Raw genomic sequence first — 27,775 nt, 5'->3', positions numbered from 1 at the left:
GGCCCATTATCCAATGGACATGCTGGGGTCACGGGTCCTGACCAGAGAGCCAGGCACTGGGTGCACATGGACACCCTGATACCGGCCTGAGGCCAAAAGCCATAGTGTTGAAGAACCCCAGGAGCAGGGGCGCCATTTTGGGGACCCTGAAGAGGCTATTCCCCAGCTTCGGTAGGTTTAGCTAAGGCTGGAGTCAGATGCAGGAGGGGTGTGAGGGAATCGGGGCGTGGCCTTACCTGTGGAGAACATGGGGGACTTGCTCCTGATCTCTTCCAGCTTCTGAGAAAACAGGGCACTCATCTCGGTCTGAAGCGCCCCTGGCTGCCTGCAAGGGGCCACCTCGGGGCTGCCCAAGCTGCTGGAGAGGGGGGACATGGGGCCTCGGCTGCCCTCGTCCTGCTGCTGGGCCACCGGGGAGCCAGCCTGGGCCCGAGGCTGCTCACAGATGGCGCCAGGCGTGCCCTCCAGTCCCGGGTTAGTCTGCTGGTCCCTCCATAGGCCCTCTACACCACCGCTGCCTCCACCACCACAGGAGCCCACGACACACTTCATGCAGGCAGCCGCCATGCCCGCTGGGCCAGGGGGTGCGGAGACTCGTGGGAACCGGTTCTGCGGCAGGCCCCTCTCTGCCGCCGCCTTACCTCGGGCACCACTGCCGGCCTTGTCCTGGCTCTGGGCCTCCGGAGTGGGGCCTGGGCTGGGGGGGCCCATGTCAGGGGCCTCCCCCTCAGAACCCACACTCGGCGTGCCCGGGACCAGCTCAGGGAAGGCCTTGCGGCCCGGCTTCTGGCTCTTGGTGGGGGCGCTAGCCGTGCGCCGAAGCAGCCGCTGGCTAACGGGCACCCGGGGCGGGGGCCGGCCAGCAGCATGACTGTCCAGGGAGCCCGGCTTGGAGCCTCGCAGGAACAGGCCTCTTAGCCCCAGAGTCTGCCTGACCTGCAAGAGAAGGTCCCGTGTGACCAACCGCTGTAGGGTGGGTGAAGAGGCCTGCTGGCCCCGGGCACTGGCCAGGTTGTGTGGCCTTTAAGCTGTGGGCAGGGCTGATGGCTTCGGCCCTCGGGTCAGTGGCAGATGCAGTGTGACCCCCACAGTTCCCCATGTTGACCTCGAGGCTGAGGTCCCGCCACCACCCCACACACATACATACACTCACATACGAGCCCCGAAGTCACCGGCTTGTGGCAGCTGGCACAGGGGTCCATGGGGCAGAGCCACTGGCACTCCTGGCCAGGCTCATTCCTCCTACTCTCCCCCCCAGTGCTGCCCCCTTCCAGGAAGCCCCTCTGGACTGCTGCCTGGCATCTGCAGGCTGGTCCTGCTCTCCCCTCCATGACCCTGATGTTGGGCCCCGGGTATAGGCCCCTGTGCCACTGCCTCCCTGGAGAGTGTCGGGCCGCCCCAAGAGGACAAGGACAGCAGCTGCACCCTACATGCAGAGCCCACAGCTGTGGGGGTGTCTGGGCAGAGGCACGGGGCTGCCAGTGCTTGAATCAGCAGCGATTCAAGACCCCAAATCCAGACAATTTGGTCCAGTGGGCCAAGAGTCATTTAGAAGAAGGTCCAGGCACGGAGCTGCCGGTGCCCAGAGCCAGCCGGGGACGGGGGCCCGGCCCTCGGCAGTCCTGGACCTGCTTCACAAATGCCGCTCAGGGGCCCGGCCCACGGCACGGAAGCTGCTGGAACCACAGCGGCCAACGGCAGCCCAAGCATGCGCCCGCGCCGGGGTACCTGGGAGCTCCAAACGGAGCTGGCTTGTAAAGGCAGACGGACACAGACCCACTGTAAGACCAGAAACACAGACACAGTGAGACCCCGCGGGCGCGGCCCACGGACACAGCGGACGGACAGCACAGGCACAGGGCCCCTCCGGAACGGCAGCTGTGCGGGGCGCAGATGGGGGATCCCGGGGAGCGCAGCGCCAGGGCAGGGCTGGCAGGAACTCAGCGCCCACAGGAGGGGCCGGGACGTGGCTGGGGCCCTCCCCGAGGGCAGGCGGCCGGCGACCACTCACCTTACCGCTGACGTCGCTGATGGCCACGTGGACAAAGATGGAGGCCTCCTCCATCCCTTCCAGGTACACGTGCCGGTAGCCTGCGGAGACAGCAGGGCAAACGCCTCAGGTCCTCCACCGCTCCCCGGGGTCAGGCCTCAGCACGTCCAGGAAGTCCTTCCTCTGTACTGCTGCAGGGAGCCCTTCTCTTCACGGGGGCTCTGGAGGACACTGGTCTGGGACGTGCTGACCTCAGGGGGGCCAAGTGGGGCCCTCCTGCACCCCGCTGCCCACCTGGCATCATGCTGCTGAAGGCCAGCGTCCTCTGGCCGATGAAGTCGCCAACTGGGGCCCTCCTGCACCCCGCTGCCCACCTGGCATCATGCTGCTGAAGGCCAGCGTCCTCTGGCCGATGAAGTCGCCAACTGGGGCCCTCCTGCACCCCGCTGCCCACCTGGCACTCGGGGGCCAACTGGGGCCCTCCTGCACCCCGCTGCCCACCTGGCACTCAGGGGGGCCAACTGGGGCCCTCTGCACCCCGCTGCCCACCTGGCATCATGCTGCTGAAGGCCAGCGTCCTCTGGCCGATGAAGTCGCGCCCGATGGGATCGTGGTCCCAGACGAGGAAGCGCACCAGCGCTATCTCGGGCATGTGCACCGTGAACACCAGCGTCTCCTCCCACATGGGGTTGAAACCTGGGGCCAGGAGACAGGGCGGCTCCGGTGGTGCTCCTGCCCCTAGGCCAGGCCCAGCCCTGGGCCTCTCCCACCTAGTGGGCCACACCCCTGCTGGAGGCCACGCCCAGTCCCGGAGGAATTACCCACTGGGAGGCCACACCCAGTCCTGGGCCTCCACCACATTGTAGGCCATGTCCACTACCACAGGCCACGCCCTACCCTGGTAGCCCCTCTCAGAGCAGATAGATAACTCCCTTATCTGTAGGCCACGCCCACATAGTGGGCCAAGGGCACGACCACACTAGGCCATGGCCAATGCTGCAGTCCCTGCCCTGACTGTGGGCCACGCCCTTAATGTAGGCCTCGTCCACGCCGTAGACCAGGACCAGTGCCAGAGGCCCTGCCCACACTGCAGGCCACACCCATCCTTAAAAGCCACGTGCACACTTCAAGCCACGCCCATTTCCAGAGGCCCCGCCCTCTGTTGGGCCACACCCACTCGTGAATGTCCCACCCACGGTAGGCCTAGACCAGTGCTGGAGGCCCAGCCCTCACCGTTGTCGTCCACCACTCGGGTCTGCTCCTTGCTGCAGTCCACCGGGAGCCCGATGACCTCCACCTCCACGAAGGGGTCTATGATCTGCGAGTCGGGGTGTCAGGGCGGAGCACCAGTGGCTCTCCCTCCCGCCCACTGCTGCCCTCCTACCTCCCCACGGTCCCCCAGCATGGAGTCCCGCGGTTTGGGGAGCTGCTGCCCGCTGATGATCCGCAGCACGAGCTGTTTCTTGAGCTGCCCGGGCAGGGGGTCCTCCGAGTTGGGGTTGAAGACGCCTGAGAGGTGGGGCACTGAGTATGGGCAGGGTGCCCACCACGGGCTGCAGCGTCCACCCGACTCACCTTGCAGGGGAGGAAGGGGGCCCAGGTCCTCACACTACGACAGTGGGACCTTCTCAAATAAAGGCCTTCAGGGGCAGGAGCAATAGCACAGCGGTAGGGCGTTTGCCTTGCACGTGGCCAGCCTGGGATGGACTCGGGTTAGATCCAAGGCATTCCATACGTCCCCCAAGCCTGCCAGGAGTGATTTCTGAGTACAGAGCCAGGAGTAACCCCTGAGTGCCGACGGGTGTGGCCCAAAATCCAAAATAATAATAATAAAAATAGGCCTTTAGGCCCAGCAGCACAAGGGGGAGCACCCAAGATCCAGGGAGCACTGTGGAGGGAGTCAAGGGAGCTGGGACAAGAAGGTGGTGGTGGGTTACCTGAGGACCAGCAGACAGAAGGGAGAGGGGTTGCTGGGAACTGGGGGGTCTGGGGGTCCAGACATTCCCCGTAAAGCTGGAGGAAGCCTAAAGGGCGTCCCTGGCCTCCCCATGTGCCCACGCCCTGTCGCATGGCACTCACCCTGGCACATGCACAGTGGCTTGAGCACGTAGCCACAGCTGCCGTTGGCACTGAACTTGGCCCGGTTCAGCTGCAGCATCCGCCCCTCTGACTGGTAGTTCAGGGCCACTGCAAAGAGACGCAGGTCAGCCCCACCGTGCCGCCCACCTTTCCCGTCCATGTCCTGTCCCGCAACATCCACCTTCTCCCCCTTTCTCCTAGAGGCCTGCGTGAGAGCCAGGCGCTCGTTTTGCACAGCTGTGCCATGCTGCAGCCCCGAGCCCGCACAGACGACGCACCCATGTGGCAGCCGGCGTTCCAGAAGGGCTGCGGGTTGTAGTTGCTGGAGTCCACGCGGTAAGACGAGGGGTAGATGCGGCTGAGCTGGTGCTGGTTGAAGCGCAGGTACTGCTCCGGCTTCTGCTGCACGATGTGCTGCGCCCGCGTCTCGCTGAACGAGGACACCTGCCAGCTGCAAGCCACTGGGGACGCAGGTGAGTGTTGGGGTGAGCCCCCGGCTGCACCCCCCAGCTCCCACCCCGGCCACAGCCTCACCCTCCGAGTCCACGTCGTGAGCACCCACGGACTTGGTGTACTTCACCAGGTCCGACAGCGCGCGTGACAGCTTCATGGTCTTCTTCTGCCGGCTGGCCCTGGGGGATGCCACCTGGTCAGCAGCCGCAGGACGGGGACCCTGCCAGAGTCCAGGGCACACCGGGGGCAGTGGGGGCAGTGGGCATTGTGTCCCAGCATGACGCCCTCTTCCCAGAGACCACCCGGCTGCTGTGTTGGGGTGGGGGCAGGGCACTGACCCTCGGGTCTGGCTACCCTGGGCGTCCAGGGCCTCATCTCCCTCCTCCACGCTGGCCACCTTTTTGAGCTTGCTGCTCTTTTTCTGTGGAGAACAGTGTCAGGACAGAGGGTGTGAGCTGGGGGTCAGTGGCTGATACCCCAAGGACTCTCCTGAACCCAGGCCCCAGCTGCTGGAGCAAGTCAGTTGGGTGGACAGGAGAGCTAGTGCTCTGCCCAGAAGGCAGTGAATCGGAGAGTCACGGGGGCTGGGAGGTACCCCACTCTGGGCTCACAGAGACAGCATGGGGGTTTGCTTGGGGGGACACCCCACCCCAAAGGGCTCAGTGAGAGGAGATGACCTTGCGCTTGGAGAAGCTGCTCAGGAAGCGCCTGCTGTCCCGCCTGGTCGTGCTCGCCTCTTCCCCAGCCTCCATGTCCTCCCCGGCCTGTGAGAAAGCACAGAGCCACACATGAGATCCCCCAGAGAGACCTCACTTCCACCCAGGAGGCCTTCTTGGAAGAGGTAGCACTGGGTAGAACGTGGACACTCGTGGAACATGGACTGTCCTTAGCCCCAGACTGCAAGCAGCTCAGAGGGTTCCTCAGTAGACAAGGGAGGGGCATATGCACCCAGGGTGGTCCAGTAGTCTCAAGGCAACGGCAATGCTCCTGTCCTGCCCAGAGCCCCGGGGACCCTGTCAGAAGTCTGCAGTGGGGGGCTGGCCAAGAGCCCTGACTCCGGAGCACTTGCCCCTCCCATCACTGCATGCTGCCAATTCACAGCCGGATGCCCTGGTTGTAGGTCAGGACAAGTCCTTACCACCCACCACCCACCTACGCCGCCTCCACACTGTCTTCCCCTGGCACCCAAGATTGCTACACTCAACATGGAGGTGCTGGACAGCTCCTTGCAACAGACTTAGCTCAGACTGGCCGTGCCATGTCCCCAGCAGGTGAAGGGGCTAACCTATAGCCCCCACCAGCTCAGACAATGCAAGGGAAGCAGAAGGCAGTGCTCAAGGGCCGGGAGGTTGAGGGACATGCCATGGCCACTTCATCCCCAACTGCCTGACCCAGCCTGAAAGGGGCATCTTCAGTGAGTCACAAAGGCAGAGAAGAGGTCAGCAAGAACATGCACAGAACTGTAAGCAGGTAAGCACCAGGAGAGTGCGCACAGGTCAGTGTAAGAGTGAGCAGGTGACCACTGCTGGGTGTGCTCCCAAAACAAAACAAAACAAAATCAACCAACAAATAAAAAGAAAAAAGGTTTAATATTTAAAAAAAATTAAAATAAGGGGCCGGAGAGATAGCACAGCGGCGTTTGCCTTGCAAGCAGTCGACCCAGGACCTAAGGTGGTAGGTTCGAATCCTGGTGTCCCAGATGGTCCCCTGTGCCTGCCAGGAGCTATTTCTGATCAAATAGCCTGGAGTAACCCCTGAGCACTGCCGGGTGTGGCCCAAAACCCCCCGAAAAAATTAAAATAAAAAGAGTGATCAGGTGTGCAATGTGAGCACAGGTCAGTGTAAATGTGAATAGGTGTGAATTACTAGTGTGGGCATAAAACAGGTCAGTATACACAGGTGTGCGTGTGAGCACAGGTCAGTGTACAAGGGAGTCTGAGAATAGGTCAGTGTAAGTGGGAGCAGGTGTGCAAAGGGAAGTGAGTGCAGGTCAGTATAAACACAGGTGTGTGGGTGTGTGAACATTTCATGTACATGTGTGCAGGTTAGTGTTGCGTGAACAGGACTCGTGTGCAGGTGGCAGTGGGTGCCCTGGGCTGCAGGGCACAGAGCCCTCTTCACCCCTGCTCCCACCAACCACCTTGCTGTCCATCTTGGGCATTCGTCTCCCCAGGGTCCCGAGTGAGGACACGGCGAAGTCGTTGGGGTCTTCACAGTCGCGTATCCTAGACTCCTTCAAAAGCGAGTCTAGCCTCCTCTTGGCGATGTTCTCCACACGCTTCCGGTTGGCAGAGGCCTGTGAGGACCAAAATGCCATGCATGGGGCCGGAGAGATAGCATGGAGGTAAGGCGTTTGCCTTTCATGCAGGAGGTCGTCGGTTCAAATCCCGGCGTCCCATATGGTCCCCCGTGCCTGCCAGGAGTAATTTCTGAGCCTGGAGCCAGGAATAACCCCTGATCACTGCCGGGTGTGACCCAAAAACCACACACACACACACACACAAAAAGCCATGCATATGGTCCAGAAGGACGAGGGCGCCTGGTGCTCATGTCCGGGATACGGAAGCCTGTGGCTCATGGCCGGGGTGCTGAAGCCGGGGCTCATGGCCTGGACACGGGTGCCCAGGGATCATGTCCTGGAGTGGGCTGAAGAGGCCCTGGGATATGCTGATCCAGATCCTCCTGTGTGCCCAGCCAGTGCCCTGCTCACCCCAGCCTAACTGCAGCCCCAAACACTCCTATTCCCATGCTTCCTCCACAGAGACCTACTCACTCCTGTGCCTCACACCCCCCTGTTCCTACTCACCCCATACTCTGCTCCTCCCCATGCCCCCAACTCCTCCTGTGTCCCCGTTTTCCCAAGCCCCTACTCAGCCCCATGCCCATCATCAGCCCTTCACCCTGCCCTATTTCCCTGTGCCCTGCCCTCACCTCCCCATCCAGCAGTTTGCAGTCATCGTCCATCTCGTCAGCACTGTCCTCATCTGACACATCCCCCTCCTCGGCATCCTCGCTGAGCGTGGCCGGCAGCTTCTTGCCCTGGGGGAGAGGCGTGGTGAGTGCCCCGTGGAACAGTAAGGACCCACTGAACAGGGCTCACCCCTGCACACCTTCACCAGGATCTTGCCCCTGAGCATGTGCGGGGAGGGCAGCGTGTGTGCGTCCTCCCCACACACGGACGACAGGTCCAGCTTGTCCCCAAGGATGTCGCTCAGGTACTGCGCCATCTTCTTCTGCTGCGCCACGCTGCAGTGGTTCTCCAGCGACAGGATCACGGGGTACCTGCCCCAGGGAGGCAGGCTGGGGCCATACCCCACACCAGGCGCCCCACTGACGGGGCAGGCCAGCCACCCTGCTCTCCTCAGAGGGGTGCGGGGTGGCTAGAAACCTAGGAAAAGGGGCACCTGAGTCCCAGCACAACCTCCTCACTGTGCACTCTGAGCAAGGCTGCCGGGTGAGGAGTTTACACATGGGCCATCCTCTGCAATGCAGTGGACAAGAAGGGGTACAGAGCTCAGACCTGGGGGGCAGTGGCCAACAGGCAACATCCCAGCGCTGGACACAAAGGACGGGCAGCTGGGCCTGACCCAATGGCACTGGTGGTTCCTGTGAGCATGACCTGGATTGAGATGGACAAGGACCTCAGACATGTTTTCTCACAAGCTGCTGGAGCCTGAGTTGGGGCTGGACTTAGATGCTTGGGGGATCAAAGTTCTCCCCATGGATCTTGCTAAGAATGCCTCTGTCTGGGGGTGGAGATAGCACAGCAGAAAGACTTTTGCCTTACATGCAGCAACACAGGACGAACCCCGGTTCGAATCCTGGCATCCCATATGGTCCCCTGAGCCTGCCAGAAGCCACTTCTGAGCACAGAGCCAGGAGTAACCCCTGAGCGCCACTGGATGTAACCCAACCCACACACACACAATAAAAAGAATGCCTCTGTCTGATCAGCTCAGGTCACCTGTTCTCTCCTGTCACTCTAGGGCCCAGAACCTGTTCTCTCCTGTCACTCTAGGGCCCAGAACCTGTTCCCTCCTGTCACTTCACCCCAGGGACCTCCTCCTTCCTGTCACCTTAGGGACCTGCTTTCTCCTATCGCCTCAAAGACCTTCTCCATCCTTCGTCTCAAAGATCTGCTCTCTTCTATCACCTCAGTAGCCTGCTCCTTCCTGTCACCACAAGGACAACCTCCTGTCACCTCAGAGACCTATCCCTCCTATCACCTCAGGGACCTTTCCCTCTTGTCATCTCAAGGTGTGCTCTCTTCTGTCACCTCAGGGACCTGCTTTCTTCTGTCATCTCAAGGACCTCTCCCTCCTGTGTTCTCAGGAACCTGCTCCCTCTTGTCACCTCAGGGATCTTCTCCCTCCCTCAGATCGCCTCAATTACCTTTCCTCCTTCTCATCACATTAGGGACCTTCTCTCTCCTATCACCTCAGGGTCTTCTCCCTCCAGTCACCTCAGAGACCTGTTTTCTCCTATCACCTCAGGGACCTATCCTTCCTCTTATCTCAGAGACCTGCTCCTTCTTGTCACCTCAGGGCATCGGCTTGATTCCTGTCACTCCAGGGCCCATGGCAGCCATATTCTGCTGCTTCAGGGCTCCTGTGGCCTTCAATCACCACAGGACAGGAGCAGGTACCATGCCCAAATTTACTACAACAGGGCTGGGGCAGGTGCCAAGACTGAACCCTGAAGCAACCTTGAGCCCGTCAGTCAAACCAAGAAAACAAACTCAAATCAATGGCCATAGCCAGCTGGTGCTGCACCACCATGTACTAGGATCACAAGAGAACCCACCACTGCTGCTGAGTCCAAGCAGGAGCCCAGAGCAAACTGCTCAGAGCAGCAGCCTGAACCACCTGGGAGCAGAATCAGGTACATCGGGAAAAGGGGAGTGTGTGGTGTGTGTGCATGCTCGCATGTGAGCTTGCATGTGCCTGTGTCATGCAACATGCACGGTGTTCATGTATGTGTGTGCACATATGTGTATACATAACCACTGTGTATGTGTCTCAATCCAGTGTCTCAACCTTGCAAAGCAAATGTTCTGGCAGGAGCTCCAGTCCCAGCCCAAACAGGGGACAGAGGGGACAACAGGGAAGGTGCTTTCCCTACACACAGTAGGCCTGGGTTGGATGCCCAGCACCTCCTCAAGTGACCCCTGAGCAAAGGCAGGAGTAATTGTGAGCACTGTGAGTGTGGCCTCCAAACAAACTGTGTGTATGTAAACTTTTTATGGGATTATTATGTTACTGACCTGACCCTGATCGGTGATTGTGCCCTACCCTAGGGTGTGACCTGGCATTCTGCCCCCACCCTAGGGTGGTACCTGATTCTGTTTCCACCATTGGTGGTATCTGATCCCACCATTGGGATGTGGGGTATAAAAACAAGGGTCTGTGGAAGGCGAGGGGCTTTTTGCTGGAACTGAGGCTGAGACCTTGGACTTCAGTCTTGTCCACCGAATAAAGCTAATATTTCCACAAGCCTGACTGTCTGCGAGCTGTCTACCCACCGTTTCACCTCAGAACTGTCGGCTGGACAGGGTGCCAAACGCATGCTCTGAGCTTGAGGGGAAAGACCTCATCCTCCATCCCTCCATCAGCCAACCTCTTCAGGGGCTGACTTGCAACATTAACAACAAATGAAACAAAACTTGAACAAAAATAAAGGGAAGTAAATCTCGAGCTGAAGTCAGGGAGGTGGTCCAAAGGCCTAGAGTTAATATTTGGGGTGCAAGAAGGTCATTTCAGCATTCTCCCAGCCCAGCCTGCTAGGAGTGACCCTGAACACCACCAGGTGTCGCCCCAAACCAATGTGACAATAATAATAATACTAAAGGTGATAAGAAAAGCCTACAGTAGAGAGATATGGCAACAGGAGGTATGATCGTGGAGGCTCTTGGGCACAGCGTAGGATCAACAGCCGCACTTGAGGGGTCCCCAAGGGTAGTGAAGGGCAGAGATACCATATTTGAGGATGCCCCCTAATTTGGAGGAAGTCCCACACTCCACCCAAAGAGCTTGAAGAGCCTGAAGCAGAAAGACCCAGACACATGTATGGTGGCACTAGAGATCTCTGAGACCTGGACCCAAACAGGAGCACATTAGGGACTTCCTGGACCCAGACCCACATGCACAAGGGTGCTAGAGACCCCCTGAGACAAGCACTACCCCAGGACAATCCACATTCGGAAAATTTGAACATCAGCCAGGGGTCATGCACAGAAGTACCCTAGACCTTGAGTTCTGAAGGAAAAGGCTCCCCCCCCCCCCACATACACTCGCGAACCTTCCAGATCTTTGTTGCAGGGAGTGAAGACATAATTTTATAGGGAAACAGGTGAGGCCACCCCTAGGCTCACACTGCTGAAAGGGTCTCCCCAAGCAACACATTCTGCAGTGGGGGCATTTACCTCCAGACTGTGTGCCAGCCACACATACCCCAGAGCCCTGTGCGGCTCAGGATAGATGCAAGTCAGAGAGGACAGAGAGGGCAGGAGCCTGGCACCATGAAACAGAAGCAGCGTTCATTGCATGTACACAAGCCAGACACCAGAGCCATGGGGACCAACATAGACACCAGGGAGTGCAACCACGTAGGACCACAGTGTGGGAGCACTACCATGGGGAATACACCCAAAGAGAGCACAACAATGTATGAGGGAGCATAGGCAGGAGGAGGAAGCTTAGCTGTGGGACGGGGGCACAACCATGAGGAGAGAACACAACTGTGTGTGAGGAAGCGCAGACATGAGGAGGGAGCACAGTCATGAGGAAGGAGCACATCCATGTGGGAGGGAGCACAGCTCTGGGAGGAAGCAAAGTCTTGTGGGGACAGCAGGGTGAGAATACAGCTCTTGGGAGAAAATTCAGCTATGGGAAACATGGCAGCATAGTCGGCCCAGCAGCTCAGCTCAAGGATACCAAGGAAGCACATGGCCTAAAACTTCCCCCAGAAGCTCAGCAGACCCTTCTCTCCTCCAGCTCCAGAAACATCAAGAAAAACTCATCACAGGGCCACCGCCTGGTCATTCTGGGACCCGAGTGCCCGCCTGCAGCACATAGAGCAGCCATGACAGTGGCATGACCCATTGGCGGAGCAGGGAGCCTCACTCAGAAACACGCTCAATAGCTCCACCAGGGACTCCTGGCTCTGTTCGGGGCTTGTCTGCAGTGATGCTCAGAGTACCATGCGGTGCTGGGTTGAACCGGGGCTCCCTCCTGCAGCACCTCAGTCCACCCTCTCCAGTTCACAAGCAATTTTTCAAAACCAGGACCAAGGCCAGGGTGTCTGTCCACCAGCACCTTTTGGACCTAATGAAGCTCCCAGATCTTAGACTGTTAGAACCTGCCAGGGAAGCTACAGCGCAGTGTCCATCACAGATGGGCCAACACTGTGTCCTCTGGGCTGCACCTGGAGTCCACGGCAGGACCTGCGGCTGCCCAGGCAGAGGAGAGACGCAGCCCCCAGCACTCCTGGGTGGGCTTCTTGGCAGCGTGTCACCAGGAGTGTCCCTAACCCCCCTCATGCATTATGTGGGAGTCCCTCATCCCCACGCACAAGAGGAAAAGAGACTTAGGAACAGAGGTCCTGGGGAGACTGGGGGAGTGGGGGGCTGCAGGGGACTGTGGGGTTGGAAATTCTGGGGGCTGAGGGGACTGGGGGAATCGTGGGTGTCTGGGGGAAGTGTGGGTGCCCGGGAGGAGTGAGGAGGGCTGTGGGGGATTGTGGGTGGGGGCCGGAGGACGGCGGGGTGTCTCGGGGGCCGGGGCCTGTCTCCATGCCACACTCACTCGTTCTTGGTGAAGGCGTACTTGTTGATGGTCTCCACCACGTCCCGGAAAAGGATCTTGGAGGTGAGGGTGTAGCCGTGGTGCACGATGGGCTCCCCGTCGGGGCCGTCCCAGCAGTCCACTGCGGGAGCGAGGGTGGGTGAGCCGCAGGCCCCCGGGACCGGCCAGGGACCCCCGGCCCCCAGCCCCGCTCACCCTCCACGCAGCGGCAGCCGGCCTGCAGGGCCCAGGCGTACATGTCCACGCGCGACTGGGACATGAGCTGGTCGCCCACCAGGTACGTGTTGTGGGACGAGGTGATGAAGTAGTGGCTCAGCGGCCGCGTCATGTCCTGGTGCACCCCGTGGTGCTCGGGGTTGAAGATGTCGCCCGCGGGGCTCCGCGTGTAGTTGGTGAAGCCTGGGGAGGGCGCGGGGGCTCAGCCCCGGCGAGCCCCAGGCCACAGGGAAGGGGCTCGGGCGCCCCGCCGGGTCCTCGCTGCCGGCCTCCCAGGACCCCAGCGGGGCCCCACTCACCGTCGATGCCCAGCACCCCCTTCTTCTTGTTTTCCGGGCACGGCTCAAACTGCTCGATGAGGTCCCGGCAACCCTCCAGTGTCACACCCGCCATCTAGGGCACGAGCCCGGCGCCTGTCACTGTGCGACAGTCCCGGCCACGCCCCCGCATGCTCGGACACGCCCCAGGTCAGACCGCTCCTACCACTTGCGCAGACCAGCCGTGGCATAGGCCACGCCCACCAAACACACGGACATGCCCCGCAGGCCACGCCCACCAGGTGCCTGGGCACGTCCACCATCAGGCCACACCCACCACAGGCACAGACTTGTCCGTGGCTGGACCACGCCCACCACACCGCCATACCCCACAGCCAGGTCAGGTCAGGTCAGGTCGTGTCCACCACATGCCTCTGGTCTCCATCCAAACCCAGATATGGAGCTGACCCCTGCCCTGACCCCGATGGCTCCGGGAATACCCAAGCCCTCACTCCACAGAAGGCCTTGCAGCGATGCCAGACACTCCAGCTGCTTCTGCATCCCCCCCACCCACCCCACCAGGTGACGGGCCCAGACCTCGAGTCCTGGCCTGGGTGGAGGCGCAGACAGCACACGAGGAACAGGGCCCAGGGGAGAAATATGGAGGGTAGGCCACTCACCCCACCCCATGACAGCTGCACGCGGAGGGACTCAGCCACACGTGGACATGTTAAGCTGCATGTGGATGAGCACAGCCACATGTGGACGCACTCAGCCATGTGTGGGCAAACGTGGTCGCACATGTACAGTCATACGTACACAAAGTCGGTCTCATTGGACACACTCAACCCTGTATGGGCACACTCAACCTTGCACGGACACACTCAGCCATGTGAGGACAAACGTGGTGGTCGCACATGTAAACACTCAGCCCTACATAGATAAAAATCTGTCACATTGGACAGCACACTCTTCCATGTGTGGACATGGCCATGAACTGAACGGTCAGCCGCATATGGACATGCTAAGCTGCAAACAGGAAAGTAGCCACACATGAGTATGCTCAGCCAAGCATGGACTGGCTTAGACATACGTGGGCATTCTGAGCTGCACCAGATGAGCTCAAACATGCATGGACACAACCATGTGGGGACATGCTAAGCTGCACATGTGTGGACATTCTCAGCCACACGTGGACACAATCATGCGTGGACATTCTTAGCCGTACGTGGACACATTCAGTCATCCATGGACGTGCTCAGCCACACATGCTAAGTGGCAGGTGGCTGCGGCCCCACCTTCTGCTCCACCTCCAGGAAGCGCTGCAGGTCGGCGGCGTCCAGGTGGTCCTTGTGGTTGCTGTAGGTGAGCAGCAGCAGGTAGAGGTCCCGGCGCGTGGACATCATCTTGTAGAAGGCACAGAACTCCTCGAAGTCCAGTGTCCCCTGGCGGTCGTCCGTGTCTGCTTCCTGCAACGCCAGACTCTGGGTCCTTGAGTCCACTCGCCCGCATGCCCCGGGTGTCGCCAATAGGGTACCACAGCCAAGGGCACTGAGAAAGGGCTCAGGGAAGACCCCAAAGACTGTGTTGGGAGAAGCTGAGGTGTGTGAGTCGTGGGGTCCCTGGGAGAGAAGACCCCTAGATTGCAGATGAGGAGGGTCCCCGAGGTCTCTGGGCTCACTCTGAGGAGAGAGCTTTGCCCCCCACAGCCAGGGCCCGCGTGTATCAGAACACCACTGGTGAATGGGACTCGGCCTCCACAGTCCCCTTCAGAGGCAGCAGGGCACCTGCCAGAGGGCCCACAGCCCCCTACCCACCATCTCCCGTCTACCAGGTCACCACATGGCCCCTCAGGTCACCTCAGGAGCCTGTGTCTTAGGGCTGCTGCTGTGTGGCCAGGAACCTGGATGCTCAGAGGCGTAGGGGAGTGGGGAGCCCCCCGCTGCTCTGCACTGGGGAAGAGACCCCCAAGGCCCAGGACCCCGCAGCCTTCCAGCTGCCTTTCCCCCTCATGAGACAGCTGTGTGCTGAGGCCAGTGCCAGCAGGGTCCTTGCTGCAGCCTCTGGCCCTGCCCTTAGGCCGTAGATTCGCCCCTTGCCCCGGCGCCCCGGCCCCAGTTCACCCCTATCCCAGCCTTACCCCTAGACCCCAGCCACACCCTGTGTCTAGCCACATCCATTCCTCAGCGTGGCCACGCCCACGCCACAACCACGCCCCTATATCCAGTCAAGACACGCCCCCATAACAGACCACGCCCCATCCCTCGACTTAGCTCCGCCCTATCCCCAGCCGTGTCCTTATGCCTAGCCTGGCCCCGCCCCTCTACTCATCCCAGCCACGCCCCCACGACCCTACCACGCCCTTTGTCGACACAGCCACGCCCCCATACACAAGCCACGCCCCTGTGCCCAATCCGGTCCCGTCCCTATCTTCATTCCCATGCCCCGACCCCGCCCCGTGCCTAGCCAGGCCCCGCCCCCTGCCGCAGCCCCGCCCCTGTCCCAAGCCTCCAGCCCACCTTCTGCGCACACGCACACGCACGCGCACGCGCACCGGCCTCTCACCCTGAACATCTGCTTGACGCGCTGCCTCGGCAGGTTCACGTTGAGCTTGTGCAGCAGCTGCAGCACCTCCCCGATGCTCAGGCTGCCGTCCCCGTTCTTGTCCGCCTCGTCGAAGGTCTGCTTCAGCCACTTGGGGGAGTCAGGGGCGGCAACGCGGCGGCGAGAGCCCCCCGCGCGGCCCCCAGCCCGCAACCCGCCGCCCAAGGATATTGGTCGCGGGTGCGCTGCCGCCGGGCCAGGCTGTCCTCGTCGCTGATGCCGGCCATGAGGTAGCGCAGGCCCATCACCCAGGTGCGCGCCTCCTCGCCGCTGCCGGACACCAGGTCCAGGGACTCGCGGGGGCTCCCGTGGTAGATGCTGAAGCAGCAGTTGGGGTCGAAGCTGCCGTCGGGGTAGCGCTGGAAGATCTCCGACTGCCGCCCCTCGCTCACCTCCTGGATGCAGTCGATGGAGACTGCGGGGGGACATCGCCACCAGTGACGGGCAGCGGCGCCAGTGGGCGGGTGCGCGGGGCCGGCTGACGCAGACGAGCCCCCCTGCCCGGCCCTGGGGCCTCGGCCCGTAGGAGGCCAGAGCGGGCTTCCAACTCCCGGGTCTCCCCAGCACCAGGGCAGCAGGCAGGCCCCTGGCCACGCCCCACGTGGGGCCTCTCCCATTGGGACAAGCCACGCCCACAGACCGCGGGCCCGCCCACCCGTTGTGTCATGACCACGCCCATTGGCTATGGGCCCGTCCTCTTGACCACGCCCAGTCTACCGTGACCACTCCTATCATCTACGGGCCACTAGCTCCTCGGTGGCCACGCCCACCTTTCCTGACCACACCCTAGTTCCCAGGTCCTCCCCATTCTATGTGGAGAATGTGGGTGCCACTGACTCGAATGGTTCTGGACCTTCGGGTGTCCGTGCTGAAGTGCCAATTGTGGGCACTTCAGCTGGCTGGGGGCAGCCGAATCTGAGGAGGGACTGGCACTCTCCTTGCCTGCCACCCAGGACACAGGTGTCCCCTGCTGACCACACAGTCCCCATGCACCCCACCCAGGGCCCCCTTGGTGGCACCACACCCCCATCTCCCGCAGCCTGCCCCACACTCTGTTTAGTTTATTTGTTTTGTTTTTTGGACCACACCCGGAGGTGCTCAGAAATCGCTCCTGGCAGGCTCTGGGGACTATATGGATGCTGGGGTCAAACCCAGGTCTGTCCCAGATCGTCTGCATGCAAGGCAAATGCCCTTCCGCTGTGCTATCTCTCCAGCCCCCTGACCCACACCCTGCAAGGACCCAGTCCTGTGTCCTGGGACGGCAGTGACCACGGTGCGCTCAGTGGCCACTCACTCTTGGCCTTCTCACTCTTCCTCGACGGCCGCCAGCGGACGCAGGAGCGATGCTCGTCCAGAAAGTAGAAGCGGGCCAGACCCTTGGAGCTGCCACGGAGCTTCACCATCTGCGTCCCAGCCTGCATGGCTCTCATGCAGTGCTCCACTGGGCCCACGGACACAGAGGGACAGACGGAAGGACGGAAGAACAGACAGACGGACGGACAGACAGACAGACAGAATGCAGTGAGTGCAGCAAGGACACCGAGACTGTCTGCAGCCTCCCAACCCGGCTTCTCCTGATGGCCCAGGGGCCAAGAGAGGAGAGGAGGGGACATGGGAGAGGAGGGGAAGGGAGAAGGGGGGTGAATGGTAGAGGGAGGAGTGAGAGGGGGAACAGGGCTCCAAAGCAGATTAGGGTTCCAGAAGCTTCCCTGCAGCTCCCCTTCCAGAACAGAGGGGAACTGAACACCAGGGTCTGAGAGGTTCCAGGCATGGCCTCACCCTGAGGAGCCCCCTGAACCCAAGCCCTGAGGCTGCCTTTTCTTGCTGGGTCACTGCCATCCCTGGATGACCCACCCCCCACCCACTGGTGGCCCTGCCACCTTCACCAGCTTGGACTCTCCCACAGCTGGTCCTCAGAGCCCTTGCAGCTCCAGGGCTCAAGTGGCATCCCATGCCCCCTGTTCCAGGGGCTACCAGCCATGCTGCACCCTCATGTCCCCTCTGTTCAGGGGTTCCCTGGTGGGCGGTCCTCCCTGAGCACCAACCAGGTCCTCTCCGCCCAGGTCCCTGGCAGGACTGTGGAGGCTGAGGGCCCAAGGAAGACAGCACCCTCCTGCCTCTGGCCAAGCTGCAGCTCCTGTCCCAATGAGACCTGGAGACCAGCAATGCCTGGACAGATGGACGGACAGACCTACAGGCAGATGGGCTACCTCCTGAGGGACACTGGACAGGCCGTGTCCTTGGTGTCCAGGGGAGGGGCTACACAGGTCCCCAAGCGATGGCTGACCCCCAAAGGCCTCCGCTGTCTCTCTGCCTCAGTTTTTCTGTCTGCCAAAAATGCCCCCACCTCTCCACTCCCTGTGGGGACAGTGGCTGAGGGATCCCAACTGTGGGTTGAAGTGTCTACTTATCAGGGACTGCACTGAGTTGACTGAAGCCTTCCCCAGCCAGAAGCCAGTGAAGGGCCAGGCCAGGGCAGACATGGAACCAGGCACTGAGAGAACCCCCAGGCCTGTGGGTGTCTTGGGGGCTGGGCTTGGAGCTGTCAGACTATCCAGGCCTGCCAGGATGGACTCAGGGACCCCTGTGTCCTCCAAAGTGCCTTTTCCCCACAAACCAGGCAGGGGCATGGGACAGCCCAGGGGGCTCAGACCCCAGAGCTCCTCCCCCTTGCCCGGCCTCATGGTGCTGTCCGGAGCAGTAGCAAATAGCTGGGGGAGTGCCAGTTCCCGGGTTCCCTGCACCCTTCTGGTGGGGCTGGCACAGCATCTTCCAGGCTGGACTCGGGGAGGAGTCCTGCTGGGAATGAAACCCTGAGCACGCATCCTCATTGGGGGTCATTGCATCAGGTCCCAGCACCCCACTCTCAGCCACAGCCCTGTGGGGTTTCTTCCTGGCCTGCACACAGCCTCCACTATCCAGGCCCAACTGTAGCCCCAGATGTCCTGGGCCCCATCCTGTGTCCCGCTCTGTTTGTCCGTTCCCACCCTATGTTCCTGGCCATCCCGCATCCTGACTTGTCCCAGGTCTCCTTGGGTCCAGCAAAGCTGGAGGTGGCAGAGTCCTTCATGGAAGACCAGGCTCTGTCAGGTCCTGTCCTGGGGACCCTAGTACCCCCCACTGTGGAGCCAAGCCTGGGGCAGGTGCCACATCCCTGTGGGCCCCGGGCAGGATCCTGAGGCTTAGCTCCACAGGGAACCTTCCGGAGGGTCCAGATGGGCCAGGAAGCTCCGGTCTAGAGAGGGTCCCGGCAGCGGGGGAGGTGGCAGCAGCTGGCAGGGCTGGCAGAGCGACCGCGGGCATGGAGCCACTCGGGAACAGAAGGACGCGCTGCAGCTCCTCCCCCCACCAGTGTCCACAGGCGCCTCTGAGCCTCCTTCCGCCCGCGCCCCGCGTCCGGCACGGCGCACATGGCACCCCGCACCGCACACCCCAGACCACACACCTCGAGCCCCACACCCTGAGCCCTCTCCTGCTGCCCTCACTCTCCCCCAGGCCTTTGTCCTGGACAGCAGTTGCAGCACCGTGAAGGCCACTGGGCTCTCTTGGACATGCCTAAGGGTCCCAGACGGAGCCCTGTGCCCACCACCCCTGTGCCCTGAGCTGCCTGTGCCACCTCGAGCACAGAGTCCAGGGGCCCTGCGATGCCACCTCTACTGCTCCGCTGGCAGTGGCCCCTGTGCCCGGTGCTCTGCAGTTGTCGCCTCTGCCCCGGACTTTGCAGGAGCCACAATGAAATGCAAGGCAGGGACCGGGTCCTCGCCAAGATCCATGCTCACCCACGCCTCTTCCCCCAGGACAGGGCGAGAGCCTCGACAGCCTAGCTCCAGAGCTTTGCACCCGCCTGCACGCTGAGGGCTCCCTGGACGGGCTCACGCCCACCATAGACCACCCTTATCTCTCTGGATCTCTCAGCACCCGGGGTGCTGCCCCCCAAGGCCAGTCCTTGCTCAACCAGCACCTGGGGATCTCCCCACGGCCCCCCAAACCTTTGTATCAGGGATGGGTGCAGAGGCAAACATGCCCTGTCCGCTGCGGGCACCGACTCACTCTCTCCTGGGCACGTGGCTGGAGCAGTCAGGGGAGTCCAGGTAGGCAGTGCCCACCACGCCCTCTGCCGGGTGTCCACGATCAGGTAGGTGTGCCCGAGGCCCCTGCCAGCCCTGTCCCTGGCCCCTGCCCCCGATCAAACCCCCCCCAGTCTCCCACCCTGCGCCCCACTGCAGGCTGCAGGGCGCTGCCCCCACCCCCTGGAGCCCCACGTCCCACTGGAGGGAGGGTCGGCGGGACATTTGGGCACGCAGAGGGGACGGAAGACAGAGGGTCAGCGGCCCACCCCGGGGACCCCCTGCCACGGCTGCCCCTACCTGGGTCGGGGTCTCCGGGCACCTCCATGGCAGCTGGTCGCGAGTGCACCGCACCGAGCCTGGAGCCCCCCGCGGCCTCGCCCGCGTTAACCCCTCGCTGCCGGCCGGGCTGGATGCGGCGCCGCTCGGCTGCGCTCGGGCTCGCCGTGCTCCGCGCAAGGTCCGGCAGGGGCGGCGCCAAACGCGCTCCCGCTCCGCTCCAGCGCCGCAGCGACCACCTGCCCTGCCCGGCTGCAGCCCGTCCCACAAGCTGCCTCCGGCCGGGGCTGCCCGGGAAAGGGGGGCTGCCGGGAGATCAGGGGCGCCCCGAGTCCCTGCACCCCACCCCCACATACTCCCTCATTCCCTCGTCTCCGCATCCAGCAGTCGGGGTGGGGAGGGCTGCCTTGAACCCCGGATCACCTGCCCTCTCTTCCTGGGACCTGGCAGGGCAGGGTCCATGGACTGAACGGAGGAGGAGGTGGCTGTGCACTCTAGGACAGGACCCAGATGCCTGCTCCCGGGACCCCATTGAAGTGGAGAAACAGGGGCCCCAAGGGTCCCCAGCCGCAGGCCCCAAAGGCACTAGGGGAGGCTGAACCCCCCCCACCGCCTGCCAGGGGTCCCCACATCCACCGGCAGTGGGGTGTTGCCCGCTCTACCCGCTGTGCCGCAGCCTCATTTGCACTCGGACACAGCCAAGGGGCAGCACCCGATCTGCACCCCCGTGCCCAGCCTGTGCCAGACCCATGGCAGCACCTTGGTTCTCTGGCAGAAGCAGGGGCTGGAATGCGGGGTCCCAGGCCAACAAGCGCTCACACAAGCTCACGTGCCAGCACATTGGCACGTGCTCAGATGCCAACACACTCACCACATGCTCACACACTCAAATGCTCACACACTCACACATGCTCACACATACATGAATGTTCCTGTACACAAGATCACATGCATATGCATGCACACACAACCGCGAGCTCAGACATGTATGTGCACACACTCACAAGCTCCCCCACATGCACACACGCACTCACACTTGCTGTCCGTGCCCGAGCGCAGCTTCCAGCCTGCAGCGGAAGCCTGGCTCACGGCAGCTCTGCAGCCCCTGCCAAGTCTTGGGAACTCGCACTTCCTCAGTTTCCCCCATCTACAGAGGAGTCAGGACTTCCCGCGGTGCCGAGATTGCAGAGCAGCCAGACACTGGCACTGGGGCTTGGCTGGGCACAGCCCGAGAGGACACGCTGTGGTCACCGCAAACTCCAGACCCACATGGGCCAGCGCCAGAGGTACCGACCCGGGGAGTGGGAACCAAGGGGCAGGGGCCCTGGATCCCTCATGGCTGAGCCTGCCTCCAGCCCCTGAACAAAGGTGCAGAGGCCCTGGAGAAGCGGCCAGAGGAAGTGGCAGTCATGATGGTCCAGGGGCCAGCACCTCCCCTGCGCCCCTGGAGCACTGTCAGCTGAGCCCAGGCCATGCAATCCCCACTGTTCCTGGGAAATCTTCAATCAGGGCAGCCATGGAGGCCAGAAATGCTGTTTCAGGACTCGATGGGAGTGGGGGTCTGAAGGGCAGCCCCACACACACAGACCCCAGCCCCAGCCCCTGTGGCCACAGTGAGACATGCTGAAGGCCTGGCCAGCTGCAGTGGCCCTGAAGGGAAGGAGCCGTGAGCAGCTCCTGGCCCCGCCTCCATCAGCCTGACCTAGATTCTGTGCCCGCGTGCACAGCACTGCCACGGCCGCCTGGCACTGAAACAGGGGCAGGGCTCCAGAGCTCAGGCCGCCCACTGTCCCTGCCAGGTCATGGAATCTGCCTGCCCCTCTGGCCCCAGATGCCCCATCACCGCGAAGCCCATAGGCACTCAAGGGGAAAATGCCCGGAGCCTGGCAATGACCAGCCCTGGTGCCCACTACTTGTCTTAACCCCACAGATCCACCTGGGAGAACAGTTTGTGCCCCAGCAGGGCACAGGGGTAGAGTAGACCACTCCTTGCAGCATGACAGGCAGCATAGGCCTATCCCTGGGGCTACAGACAGTGGGAAGGGGGCCCAGGGCAGTGGCCGTGCCAGGAGCCCCAACCCCTTCATGTGTGTAGAAACAATTCCTATATCCCAAAATCACATCAGCTACTGCTGGAAACTACCCTGGGCTCCTGCTGCTGGCATAGCCCAGGGTGGGCAGTGGGATGGGCAGTACCCTGGCACCTACTGGGGCTCAGGGCTTGGGGCCCTAGGAGTTGGCAGCCCGGCCCTGGGCACCCCATAGCCCAGTCCCGGCTGCCCCTCTATTCTGCCGCAGTGCAGTGAGTGGCGTGAGGGGCTCAGTCTGGCTGCGGCCCAGCCCTAGCTCCCAGGGATCCCACAGCCCAGGACCACAGGTAAATGTTGGCTTTATCTCTTTGGGACAGAGGGAGGCATGTGGAGTACACCTGGGGTGTCCCAGGGGCACCCTGAGTGCAGGCAGGACTGAACACCTGCAGGAGCCCTGGTGGACGATTGATCCTGTCCCTGCCCATCTGTCCCGAGGACAGAATCAGCAAGAGGGCCATTGGGGGTGCCCCAGCAGCAGAAGAAACTGCCCGCTTTGAGCTGCAGAGGGAGGAGTGATCCAGGTCTGGGGGGTGAGGCCCCCACTCCTGTCACCGAAGGTCCTGGACATCAGCCCCCACATCAGGGTTCAAAGGGCAGCCCCTGGACTCCTGGATCCCCGGCTTAGAGGGGCTGCTGGAGGTGGGATCACCCAGCCTGGGATTCAGGGACCCTGATTGTCCGTGTGGGATCGCTGGAATGCTCCAGGTCTGAGTGCTGGCACTGTGGAGGAGAAGAACCCCCAGACCCTACACAGGACCCCAGCCCAGTCGGGAGCTGAGCCTGTCCCCAAGGGTTGGTTCCAGGGTGGGTTTTTGGGGAACCATTTGTGCAAGGTCCTTAGGCAGGGGCAGCATCTGTGGGTTACGGGGTCACCTACCTGCACCCAGCCCAGGCTGGGTATCCAGGCTCTCTTCCAGCTCCCCACCGCAACCCCCCCAGACCCTCCCTGCCAGGGTGCCTCTGCGGAGACGGTGAACAATCGTCAAGAATGCGGTGCCCAAAATAACCCCGGGGCGCCGCGCGCTGAGTGGGGGGCTGAGTCAAAGCCAGCTGCAAACCGCTTTAAAAATACCCCAAACACACAAACACGCGCACACGCCCCCCGCTCACCCCCGCAGCCATGCAGGGTGAGGCTGAGAAGGGCACACAGGGCACGAGCCAGGTGGAAGTGATGGAGGGTGCCCCAAAGTGTTTCCAAAACTGTCCTAGTCTTCCTGCCACCTTCAGCCAAGGGCTCCTCTCCTTGGAACCCAGGTCAGAGCCTGCAGAAACACTGCCAAGACCCTCAGCCCTTCATTCCTGCAGTCCCTCAGTCCTTCAGCCCTCAACCCCTCGGCCCCTCAGCCCTTCAGCTCTCAGCCCCTCAGCCCATCAGTTCCTCAGTCCCTCAGTCATTCAACCCTTTGGCCCGTTGGCCCTTCAGTCCCTCAGCCCCTCGGCTCCTCAGTCTCTCAACCCCTCGGCCCCTCAGTGCCTCAATTCCTCAGTCCCTCAGCCCCTCGGCCTCAGAGCCTCTCAGCCTCTCAGTTCCTCAGCCCCTCAGTTCCTCAGTCCCTTGGCCCCTCAGTCACTCAGCCCCTTTGGCCCCTCAGCCTTTCAGCCCCTTGGTACCTCAGTCCCTCAACCCCTCGGCCCCATGGCCCCTCAGCCCCTCAATTCCTCAGTCCCTCGGCCCTTCAGCCCCTAAGTCCCTCAGCCTCTCAGCCCCTCACTCCCTCATCCTGTTGGCCCCTCAGTTACTCAGCCCTTTGGCCCCTCAGTCTCTCAGCCCCTCATCTCTCAGTCCCTCGGCCTCTTAGCTCCTCAGTCCCTCAGACCCTCAGCATCCTCTGTTGGGACAGGGCCCTGCAGTCTGGGTTGACTCCTCTCCCGCCTACAGCCCTGCTGGGGGTCAGAATCCAGACAGATGGGGCAGTCAACTCAGCGCTGCCACAGCACACAGCATACCCTGTCACATGTCAACTTCAGACATCACACCATATCCCACCAGGTCACAGGTCACACTACATCTTACATCACACTATGTCACACCACGTCACATTACATCGCACCAGGTCACACCACATTCCACTTCCCACCATGCTGCCACATGCCTGCAGATCTCGTGGCCATGAGTGCTCAGCACTGCCTCAGCCTGGAGCTCCTTGCTACCTAGCAGTCTCCATGCAAAAGACCAGTCCTCAGACCCATCACAGCCCCCACAGCCCCAGGGAGCCCCAGACACTGGCCCTGCTTGACTCTGGCGCCTACCAGCTATGGGGGTCCTGAGCCTCAGTTCTGGGGAGCTGCCTACTGCTGGCTACGACTATTCCTCCTTCCTCTCCCTATGAGGGAGCTGGTAGGGAGGCACCCTCCTGGTGGGATGGAGCCATGCAGGGGTCCCCAGGAGTCCCAGATGAGGGTGTGGATGCCCCAGATGAGTGGGGGGCTCACAGTTGTTTTCCTGTCCCCAGAGGATTGGCCCCTCGACTAGCAGGCCTGAGCACCCCCACTTTGTGGGCTCTTCTGCATGATGATGGAATTCAGGTTTTAGGGGCCGCACTCTTGGGAGTGAGGGGTCTCCAGGACAGAGTCCTTCCAGGGAGCTCAGAAAGGGACCCCACGTGGGCCCAGAACCTCTGGTCCTATCAAGAACACTGGATGGGGTCAGCAGGGCTCAATGTGGAGAGGGGCTGATCAGGCACATCATACTCCTCAAAATATGCAGGCCCCTGAGACTGCACAGTCAGGGCCCTCAGCCTTCCTGGTGGTCCCACACAGCCCCTCGCTGTGCTAGGTGATGCCCACAGCTCTCAGGCATCGGCCCCGGGGAGCTCAAGAGGAGCTGAGAGGCTCGGAGGGGCAGAATGTGGAAGGCTCGGGGCCCCCATGGGCGTCTTCCGCAGGACTGTAAGCACCATGTTTGGACATGCTGGCCTTGAGAGAGAAGAGCCTGGATCACGACAAGGGCCCTAGATGCAGCACAAGAGTCCTTCGGAGCAGCGGCCACAGCTGGATGGGGGAAACAGACACCTCCCCAGCTGGACACGTGGGGCCAGACACTTTCCAGGGTTGGGTGCAGGGGACCAGACACCTCCTTGAGCTGGATAGGGGAGACCCAAGACCCCCCTGGCCAAACATCTGGGACCCAAGACCTCCTGGGAAGCCCCCAGTGACCACTCAGGAGGGAGCTGTGACCGCTGAGTAGTGATGCCCCAGCTCAGACTCTAGCCCTAGCCCCAAGGAAGAGTGTATGCACATGTCTGTTCATGTGCATATTGTTCATGCGTGCTCACATGTGAGCAATCGCGTGGCCATGTGTCCATGACCATGTGTATGCTGGCAGCTGAGTGTCTGCAGACTGTGTTCTGTTCATGTATGTGTTCCCATGTGCTACTCACATCATGTGCTCCCGTGTGTCTCTTTACACGTGTGTCCTTAGGCACAGACATCCCCATGCGCCTCTGCCCGTGCTACCCTATGCATGCATTGCATGTCATTCCCATGTGTGTGTACATGTGTGTGCTGACACACATGCTAGCAATGCAGGCACAGGCTGAGGTGCCCTGCCTGCCCTTGGTGGCTGGCAGTGCCCTCGTAGCCCAGCCCCACCCTTGGTGCTCCGTGTCTCCCAGGAGCCCCCCAGCCTCCCGCCCACGGGGGTCTGATGCGGCAGAGCAGGAAACAGGTGCGAGAAGTGTGGGGGTGGAGACCCCAAATCAGCTCCGGAGGCTGCCGGGAGTGCCGTGGGGTGCAGGCAGAAGAATGGAGATGGGAAAGACAAACAGATGATTGCCCCCGGGACACACAGGCCCACTGGCTGGGCCTCTCTGTGGGTGCCCAAGAGAGCCAAGACTCTCACTCTGTGGGTCCCCAGAAGAGCTGAAAATCCCCAGGCCCCTCTCTGCGGGTCCCCAGGAGAGCCAAGACCCTCAGGCTCCTCTCTGAGGCCTCCTTTGTCCTCCGCTGTGTCTGGGGGCTCAGAGGGACAGACAAAGGCTCTGTGGGGTTCAGGCTGCTGCTCTTTGCAGAGCCCTTTCAGGGTGTTACACAACTGGCCCCAGAACACTCGCCACTGCCTCGGGGACCCTCGGCTAGGTCTGCTTCTGCCCCAGGGTTGGGGACCTGAAGGTTGGTGCGCCCTGGCCTCTGGACTCAGCCCTCCTCTCGGAAGTGAGTGTCCTGCCAGGACCCAGAGGGTCCGGGTCACCTGCTGAGCTCCGTGGAGCCACCACAGTGTGCTGTCCAGGAGGGGACAGGAGTGGGCTTAAGGGGGACCCCCCCCTGGGCCGGGTGGGAACTGCAGCGGGCATGGTGTGGCGGGGGTGGGGTCTTGCCTGCCAGGCTGAGGGCACCAGCCTCAAGCAGACCCCGCTTGGCATCACTGCAGACATTAAAGATTCCAACCAGATCACAACTCCGCTTGTCAGACCCGACTCTGGAGCACGCGGCCGCCCGCCTGTGGGGCCCAGTTATGTAACCTGAGCCCACTGCTGCAGACCAGCGACGGACACTCCCCAGGGTCTCCAGGCCCGGACCCCTCTGCGAACCACAGGCTGTGCCTGCCACGTCCTCCCAGAGCGCTCAGCAAGTCACGGCTCCGGGCACCCTCGGTGGCACTGGCCCGTGGGGTCCGATGGAGAATCTGGTGGGTCTGACCTGGGTCAGCGGCGGGGATGGGGACTGGGCTGGCCCCTACGTGCCCAGAAGGGTGAAAGGTGGCCCTGAGGCTAGTCTGGGCACCAGTGGCAGTGACCACAGCGAGGGCAGGGCACCAGGGAACACATACGGGTTCTTGGGCGCTTGAGGGGCCAGGGGTGTTCACAGCCGAGGAGCAAGCCTGGCCTGGGAGGGACTCGGACACTTGTCCCCAGGGCCCTCGGGCTGCAGGCAGCTGCTCTGCCCTGCGGGGGAAGAACTCCAAGACCCTGGGCTGGCCAGAGGGCGGTTCCAGGGTTCCAGGGGGTCGGGGCAGCAGCTGGGGGTCTTCGTGATGCCCCCAAAACCTGCAGCCAAGCCGCTGGGAGAGGAGGGATCGGGTCCCGGGGCCCCCAGGGACCTCCCGGGGGTGGCCCCGCAGGAAAGTTGCAGTGAGCGTCCCACGGCGAGGGAGGGCGAGGCGGCTCACCTGCGCTGCCCCCCGCGCGCCCCGGCCCGGCCCTCCGCACCTCCCACCGGTGGGCGCCCAGCTTGGCGCGCCCCCTCCCCGGGCACCCAGCGGCGCCCCCGCGCGTCCACGGAGCGCGGCACCTACTGTGCTTGTGCGGGGCGGCTCCCGCGTCCATTGTCTCGGCGGCGGCGCGGGGCGCGGGGCGGCCGGCCGGGGGTCAGCGGTCTGACCAGCCAGCCGGGGCCGGGGCTGGGGCTGGGGCCCGGGCGGCACCGCCCCGCCGGCTCGCGCGGCCCAAGGCGGGCGCACGGTGCGCGCGGCGGGCGGGCGGGCGGGCGGTGCGCACTGGCACTGCGCCCCGGGAAGGCGACGCGCGCGGAGGGCGCTGTCACTCGTGCCGCCCGCACCACACCCCCTGCCCGCCCCGCGCCAGGACGCACGCAGCGCCAGGTGGGCTGGGGACCCGGAGCCAACAGCCCAGCCCAGCCCGACCGAGCCCCGCGTGGGGGGCTTCACGCCCTGGGCGCGCACGGAGAGCGGGGCAGGAGCCAGGCGCAAGTTCTGTCCACGCAGACCTGCTCCCGAGCTGCGTGCCACCCCCTGCCCACCACGTGTCCCCTCTGCCAGGCGCCCTCCGTGTGACCCCACCCCACGCTGCGCTGGATGACTAGAACCGCTTCTGTCCTGCCCCAGGGCTGGTCGCCTGCGGGATGACGAAGCCAAGGGGGTTTGGGGAAGCAGAGCATCCTCCCCACTCAGCCCTGCCCATTCGCCCCACCCCACCCCCCGGTGTCTGGGGGCCTCCAGTGCCCAGAACCAAGTGAGGCCCTGGAGAACCCCTTGGCTTTC

At 62.5% G+C, this 27,775-nt stretch overlaps 1 protein-coding gene across 2 annotated transcripts; it reads right to left on the bottom strand.

The window, feature by feature from the left end:
- Positions 1-133: 133 nt before the first annotated feature.
- On the bottom strand, positions 134-27,186 carry PLCH2 (phospholipase C eta 2). 2 transcript variants are annotated; one of them, XM_049775294.1, is made up of 21 exons: positions 27,071-27,186; positions 16,696-16,842; positions 15,563-15,816; positions 15,363-15,491; positions 14,096-14,266; positions 12,840-12,933; positions 12,520-12,723; positions 12,325-12,445; positions 7,633-7,804; positions 7,454-7,561; positions 6,663-6,818; positions 5,200-5,286; positions 4,861-4,943; positions 4,604-4,701; positions 4,348-4,530; positions 4,070-4,177; positions 3,375-3,499; positions 3,224-3,308; positions 2,540-2,686; positions 2,012-2,091; positions 134-936 (listed from the first exon to the last, which is right to left on the bottom strand). In XM_049775294.1, exons 1-21 carry the CDS (start codon positions 27,099-27,101, stop codon positions 178-180), a joined length of 3,342 nt encoding a protein of 1,113 aa, XP_049631251.1. In that variant the 5' UTR covers positions 27,102-27,186; the 3' UTR covers positions 134-177. The 2 variants fall into 2 exon arrangements, with proteins under 2 accessions (XP_049631251.1, XP_049631250.1); XM_049775293.1 differs by lacking the exons at positions 12,840-12,933; positions 15,363-15,491; positions 15,563-15,816; positions 16,696-16,842; positions 27,071-27,186 and having other exon boundaries at positions 14,096-14,957.
- Positions 27,187-27,775: the final 589 nt, after the last annotated feature.

This window comes from Suncus etruscus, chromosome 6, assembly GCF_024139225.1.
Source record: "Suncus etruscus isolate mSunEtr1 chromosome 6, mSunEtr1.pri.cur, whole genome shotgun sequence".
Lineage (NCBI taxonomy): Eukaryota > Metazoa > Chordata > Mammalia > Eulipotyphla > Soricidae > Suncus > Suncus etruscus.
The sequence above is the reverse complement of the archived record's forward strand: the minus strand, read 5'-3'. Positions and strand labels throughout refer to the sequence as shown.